General features: G+C 43.2%; 1 protein-coding gene across 3 annotated transcripts in view; it reads left to right on the top strand.

Moving 5' to 3' along the window:
* si:zfos-943e10.1 (GRAM domain-containing protein 2B) overlaps nt 1-5,307 on the top strand; it is a 32,361-nt gene extending 27,054 nt beyond the window's left edge. For all 3 annotated transcript variants that reach the window (XM_041204981.1, XM_041204983.1, XM_041204982.1), the window contains exon 13: nt 4,542-5,307. In XM_041204981.1, the coding sequence (XP_041060915.1) occupies nt 4,542-4,551 (10 nt within the window). In that variant the 3' untranslated portion in view covers nt 4,552-5,307. The remainder of the gene's footprint in view (nt 1-4,541) is intronic.
* The last annotated feature ends 1,699 nt before the right edge of the window (nt 5,308-7,006 follow it).

Genomic DNA, 7,006 nt, shown 5'->3' on the forward strand with positions numbered 1-7,006 from the left:
ATCTTTCAGAATATGATGATTAAGGATAATGGAATGGTAAATATGGATTATTAAGTGAGACAAGGGGATAAACTAGTAAAAAGGTAAATTCAGGTCTTGCCTCATTTAAATTCTTCAAAAAGAGTAACCAACATATGGAATAGACTTGCAGACAGAGGCAAAAGCAATGGAATCATTTAAAAACTAATTGCATCCTGCCAGGGGGGTACTTCAAGACCTTGCTGGATGGATGAATTAAGATGGGCTGAATGGGATTTCTCAATGAAGATTGTCCTGAGGTCTTTGTCACTTTAGCTGATTATAAGGCTCATTCTGTCTTCCAGCTAAAAAGATCAACATGTAGGCAAAAAGGCTGATAAAATACTGTGTGTCTTTACATTGTACTTTGCAAATCAATGAAAATCTCTTATTATGAAAGCCAAGGTAATTACACCTAAGACTTTCATTTCATCTTGCTCTTTACACAGGTAAAGTAAACTCCCAATGCCAGTTCAAACATCAGTTTCATTTTCCTGTAATTGATGTACTCTGCGCTTTCAGGAAAATCAGCAATTCAGTTGAATGGTTCTAATGGCTGGATTCCAAAAGAGCAAAGTTCAAGCTGGCAAAACTGATTTTTTTTTTTTAATACTGTAAAACCACCTTTGTTCTTTCTGATAGCCAAATATGGTATTTTGTACAATATGGAATCCTTTACACCCATTTGAGGAAAAAGCCTTTAGTTGAACACCCCCATTCAAAAGACGGCACTCCTTCAGTTCCGCACTGAAGTGTATGCAGAGGCTTTGATCAAATCTGAGTGGGACTTAAACCATTTGACTGTTACAGGCATATTTTTTCCCCCTTGGAATGTTGATGTTGAATTCAAAATATAAATGGTTTAATCCACAAGAGTATGATAGTTGCTTAATTAGTAATGGCACTGCATCCAAACTACACTAACTGATTCAGATAGAGCATGTGTGGCATATGATTGTATCCCAGTCAAGATATTATTTGCCACTTGTCAAATCTACTCAAAAGTATAATTCAAAAATCTATTCTTAATTTGAAGATTGCTCTAAATTGTTATTGAAAGAGCCATAATCTGAAATAGGTAGTGTAGATAACATAGGAAATTAGGAATTTATTGTAAAAGAAATCAGGTAATTTGATTTTGAAAAGTCTCAAGGTCCTGAATGGTGCTACTTTCCAAGTGCTTCACAGCTGAAGTACATAAATCCCCGTCTTTCAGTGTTCCCTTTTAAAGCAGCTTTGTTTCAAAGGGTTTTATATTTTTATGGTCTGGGTTCCAGTAAAGTGCGGTATACTCAGTTTCAATAGGTGTGAGCTGTGTGACACCATCGCAGCCCCCTGATTGAGTGCCCAGAGACTGAGAGGCGGAGTCTGACTTGTGATTGTGTTGGTGCCATTTTGTGCTGCTTGTACGTTTGAGAGTTTTTTTTCCTACATTTTCAGGTTCACCCCTGTACTAAACTAAACTTCATTTTTAAACTGTTTGACTGTACCCTGTACTAGTTGAGGAACTCTATGGACTTTGGAACATTCTTTCAAAAAACATTCTTTCAAAAAACAATGTACAGTGCTGTACTGTGATGTACAGATATTGTAAGCTTTTTTCAAATTTCTTTGTACAATACCCTATACTTTTTTTCAGAAATGTAACCATTGTCGTTAAGTAGCGAAACACAGCAGCCAATTTCTGTACAGGCCCTGGAAATTGACCACTAGATTAATGGTGTTGGGTGGAGGATAAATATTGGCCAGATCATCAGGAACTCCACTTTTGCTTCCAGTACCTGAACTGATATTGAATTTTCCCTTTGTTTTTTCAGTGTTTATATCCCAATCCTTAAATCTCATTGGTTAATGTTAAATATGTAATTAGACAGCTACATCAGATGTAAGATCACATGATAAAGTATGCAATGTGTTCTGTGGAGCCTTGTGCTAAGCCTTGAACATTTTACTAACTGTATACAGTACAATAAAAGTTTACCAGCGGCCTTGCCTCCAATAGTTTCTGTTAATCTAAACCAAGGACAACCTCATCTAAGACCCACAATAATAACAAGGGTTAAGGAGATACCCTGATTCTTGCTCTACCCTTATATCACACTTACCTTCCTTTGAGCTCAAAGATACGACAAATCTAACTAATGACAGATGTTACAGAAGCCCTGATACAGCAAATTTTATCCCAATAGTGTTCTGAGAATATGTAACATTACAAAACTAGAAGCCTGTAACAACAGCAACAACAACAATATTTACATAGCATCTGTAACGTAATGAAATGCCCTAAGGAGCTTCACAGGAACATTGTAAAACAAAAAGTATGACAGTCACATATGGAGATATTAGGTCAACTTGGTCAAAGGAGTGCCTTTGAGTGGGAAAGTGAGAAACACAGAGGGAAGGGAATTCCAGAGCTTGGATCCTTGGCAACTGAAGGAAATGCCACCAGTGGTGGAGCAATTGTGATTGGCATCCACAAGAGGCCAGAATTAGATCAGTGTAGATATCTTGGAAGGTTGTGTGAGGGAGGTTACAGAGATAGGATAGGGTGAGGCCATGGAGGGTTTTGAAAATCAGGATGAATTTTTTTTAATCAAGGTGTAGCTTGTCTGGGATCCAATGTAGGTTGGTGAGCGCAGAGGAGACAGGGGAATGGGACCTGTTGCAAGTTAGATACTGGCAGTTCAGTTTTGGATGACCTGAAGTTTATGGAGAGTTCACTAATGTGGGAGACCAACCAGGAATGCATTGGCATAGTCAAGTCGAGATAACAAAAGCACGAATATGTGTTTCAGCAGCAAATGAGCTGAGGCGGGGTGGGGGGTGGGGGAGGGGGTGCAACAGGCACATGATGTTCAGATGTTACGAAGGTTGAAATAGATGGTCTTGGTGTTTCATTTGATCCAGAGATGAACTGCCGATTCCTATTCACGCCATCACTAAGGTTGTGAACGGACTAGTATTAGAAATTCTTTTTTCTCCTCCCCTGTTTAATCTTTGCTATGTTAATTCTCAGACCCTAGCCAGAGCTGATTTGAAATCTTTTATATCCACTTGTACTGATCTTGGAAATCTGTTTGTAATTTCTTTTTCTTTTATGCTAATGAGCTTTATTGCCAATTGGTTGACATGCCCACCAAAGAAGGGACCAGTTGAAATGGGAAATGTTTCCAAATAAATCTACCATGCATTATTTGGAATTTCTTGTGTTCATTCCGCAACTACTTGGAGAGTGCAAATTGGTTTCTCGTCTTTTCAAATGTTAACCCTTTTAGAGGCTCTTCCAATCTAATTTTCCTGATGGAGTTTGCTATTAATCTTCAGGATGAAACCAGTGAGCTGCTAGATTTCCACCACTATTTCTCTAATGAGAATGAAATACTTTGCCTGTTGACCTTAAGGTAGTCAGTGCTCAAATAGTTAACACTGCTCTAATGTCTTTGTAGTTTGATTTAAACCTGTTCCTTGCCTACTTGGGCAATTCTCTAACTGAAGTGCCTTGTGTATATTTCCCCTACCTCTCATTCTTCCTCCTGCTTCAAAAGTACTCTGTGCTATTTGGCAGGAGTATAGACCCATTTCTTTGACCTCTACTCTTAACACCATCCCTCTCCCTTTCTTCCCCTCTGCCAACTGCCTCCCAACCACCCCCACTGCCCCCTAACCACCCCATCCTGTCTTGGAGCCTAAAGTGTGATCCCACACCTGTGGGCTGGGAAAACAAAAGCATAAATGTCCTCAAATGATTAGTGGGAAGTGAAGTACTCTGGACACATCTATCGGTCAATAATATATTAAAAATTCTATGGCTACTGCCTGTGTAGCACTCATTTTGTCTCAAACACAAGTTTTTTTTTACTACTTATCTGCAAAATGAAATTTAAGAATTCACCCTGTAGCATAACTATGCAAAGCAAATTAAGACCGTTGATTGACCTATATGCCTCAAGCCTTGATCCAATACAAAGCAGGAGATGACATTTCAAGCTTTTATTTTAATTCAAATCTACTGTACTTATTTATATAGGTTACTTTTTAAAAAAAAAAATTCAAACACTGGGCATTTTCTTTAGCAGCTGGTCAAGTTGAAATCAGTTTGGTAGGCATAAGTGAAGTCAGTTAGCAGTGATTTTTTTTTATTCCAATATGAAGTGATCTTGTATAATCTGGGCAGCTGAAAATAGAACACAGTAGAAAAAAAATGAATTGCTGTGCTAACTGGAAACAAAGGTCTGTAGCAAAGATATTAACAAACATCTGTTACCATTTCTCCTGTGCTCCCACGAGTGAGTCTACAAACAGTACAGAGACAGTCTTTAATAGGGTAGAAACTGCTCGCAAAAAACACTTTTTATTCTTTGGTTGTTTCAAATGGTTTGAATTTTTTAATTTGGGTTTTTAAATCTTTTTAAGGCACTGCACCATAAATGGTGTATTGTGCTTATCAAAGGGTTAAGGATTCTATCAGATGCTGTATTTACTGGCTACTATAGTGTGTCTTTTTGTATTTTATGTATGTACAGAAAAACATGAAGCTGGAACAAATAACTGGCACCATCCACGTGTTGAAGGACTCCGGTGTGCATTGACGCTACAGCAGGATCACATGATGTTCACAGCAAGCATTCCGAGACCATTGGACGTCACGGGACAAATTGTTTTTTTTTTTATTTGTTGTTGATGTCATTGTCAAAAAGAAATCCTTTTCGCGCACGTTTTTAATCCAGCAAGTTATATGTGTCAGTGGTGCCCTCGTAAAAAGGGGGCACTTGTCAGAAGTTAACCACGGTGGCAAATCCCACTTATTGATTCAGCCATGTTAGTAAAGGTGCATGGAGTTTGTGTCAGCCTGCTTGATGGGATTTGGAGCTGAATTCAGCATGTTGTGCTGTTCAGGTGACCTGCACGATGTAAAATGATCCACAGAGAACTAGCACCTGAAGGTATAACCTTCCTCCTTTCAGGAGGAAGTTCCCAATCGTAACCTTGAAAATGTCATGCTGTGAAAGCTGTTTAGACTTACTACATGAGCAATGCAGAGAGAACAGCCCATGCCTTGCAATGGTCAGGTGCTGTGCAAGCAGAAGATATAATCCAACTGACTTTTCATGTTTTAGACATCAGGCGTTCTAAGTTTTTTTTTAAATAAGTGATTCTGGAATGGTAACACTGGTAGCTGGAATTTGTGAGATAATGAGAGCTGGCTCAATTTTATTCTGATATGAAAGGATTGTGTTTTGACAGTGTAATTTGTGCAGTATTTAAATAAAAAAAAATGAATAGCTGTGATAACTGGAAGCAAAAGACTTTTTGTAGCCAATGTGTAAACAAGACTTTTTTTTGCTTTTCTCCAACACTCCCACATGAATGAGTTTATATGCAATATTTTTAATTAGAAATATGGACTGGGTTTGACAGCCCTCCGCTGGCATCTTTGAAGGTGGGGGTGGTCTCGTAAAATGCAGTGTGTGGCCTCCCTGCTATTTTTCCTGCCTACCTCCTGACCTGTGTCTCCCATTTTACAGGGGGCGGTAGAGGAATTGGGTGGCTTGCTTGCCCTTGTGCCAGTTGAGGCCCCTTTTATCCCGCTGCTTATTTCACTTTCAGCAGGGGCAGGTAACCTGGCAGCTTTTACTGAGTGCACTGGTGTTCAGCAAAGGGAGCGGTGGGTGTAGTAGCGGTGGGTGTAGTCATTTTTGGTGGGTCTGCTATGCCCATCAGAGACATTAATTATTTTTTCCCCCTCCCTCTTCCAAGGTCATAACACTCTCCCTTTAACCCAACCTCAGCCCCATTACCTCTGCTAGGGCTTGCCAGCCAGCTCCTCCTGATACCCTGAGTTTGCCTTTAGCGCCTCTCCTTTGGGCTCTGGCTGTAGCACCAGCAGTAGCTAGCGCTCAAACCTATAACTGCTTTGATCTGCAGCTCTCTAAGGTGGGACTTCTTCCCCAGATGGGTGTGGAATTAATGTCGTCCACCCACACCCCCCACCCCTGCCCCCGGCCAAGTTGCAGGGCAGTCCAGCCTTTCCGTGGGGGGGGGGGGGGGGGGGGGGGGGGGTGGGGGGCGGTGGTGGGGGGGCGGGGGTGGTGGGGGGTGGGGGGGGCGGTGGTGGGGGGGGGGGGGGGTGGGGGGGGGGGGGGGGGGGGGGGGGGGCGGGCGGGGGGGGGGTGGGGGGGGGGGGGGAGGGGTTGGGGGGGGGGGGGGGGGCGTTGGTGGGGGTGGGGGGGGGGGGTGGGGGGTTGTGTGGGGGTTGGGGTGGGGTGGGAGGGGTTGGGGGGGTTGGTGGGGTGGGGGGTGGGGTGGGAGGGGTTGGGGGGGTTGGTGGGGTGGGGGTGGGGTGGGAGGGGTTGGGGGGGTTGGTGGGGTGGGGGTGGGGGGGGGGGGTGGGGGTGGGGGGGGGTTGGGGATTGGGGTGGGGGGGGGGGTTGGGGGTTGGGGTGGGGGTGGGAGGGGTTGGGGGGGGGTTGTGGGGGTGGGGGGGGGTTGTGGGGGTGGGGGTGGGGGTTGGGGGGGTGGGGGGGGGGGTGGGGTTGGGGGGTTGGGGGGGGGGTGGGGGGTGTTGGGGGGCTCCTGATCAACTCTTTAGCCAGACGGGCCGGGAACATGCTGATGACCTGTAAAATCTAGCCCACGCTCACAAAACAACTTGAGCTAAGAGTTTCGATTGTTTATTTCTTTGAAGCAGGCCATTCATCATTTGTTTTTCCTTTAAGGTGTGTACTGTATATTGTACTGTAAATTTGTGACATTAAATTTAGTTACTTGCATTGCACCCTTTATTTGAGCATCAACATGCTTAAGTACACAGTCAAGCTATGCTTCCATTATTTATACAGAGGTTCACAAGCCCACAGTTGCAGATATCCTCTGACCAGTATCCACAATATCCTTAATACACTCTCGAGGGAAATTTGCTTTATTCTGGCTTTTCCTGGGCGAAGCTGCTGAGAACTCACTAGCTATGAATCCGAAGACGTCTTTATAC

This window comes from Carcharodon carcharias, chromosome 14, assembly GCF_017639515.1.
Source record: "Carcharodon carcharias isolate sCarCar2 chromosome 14, sCarCar2.pri, whole genome shotgun sequence".
Taxonomy (NCBI): Eukaryota; Metazoa; Chordata; class Chondrichthyes; order Lamniformes; family Lamnidae; genus Carcharodon; species Carcharodon carcharias.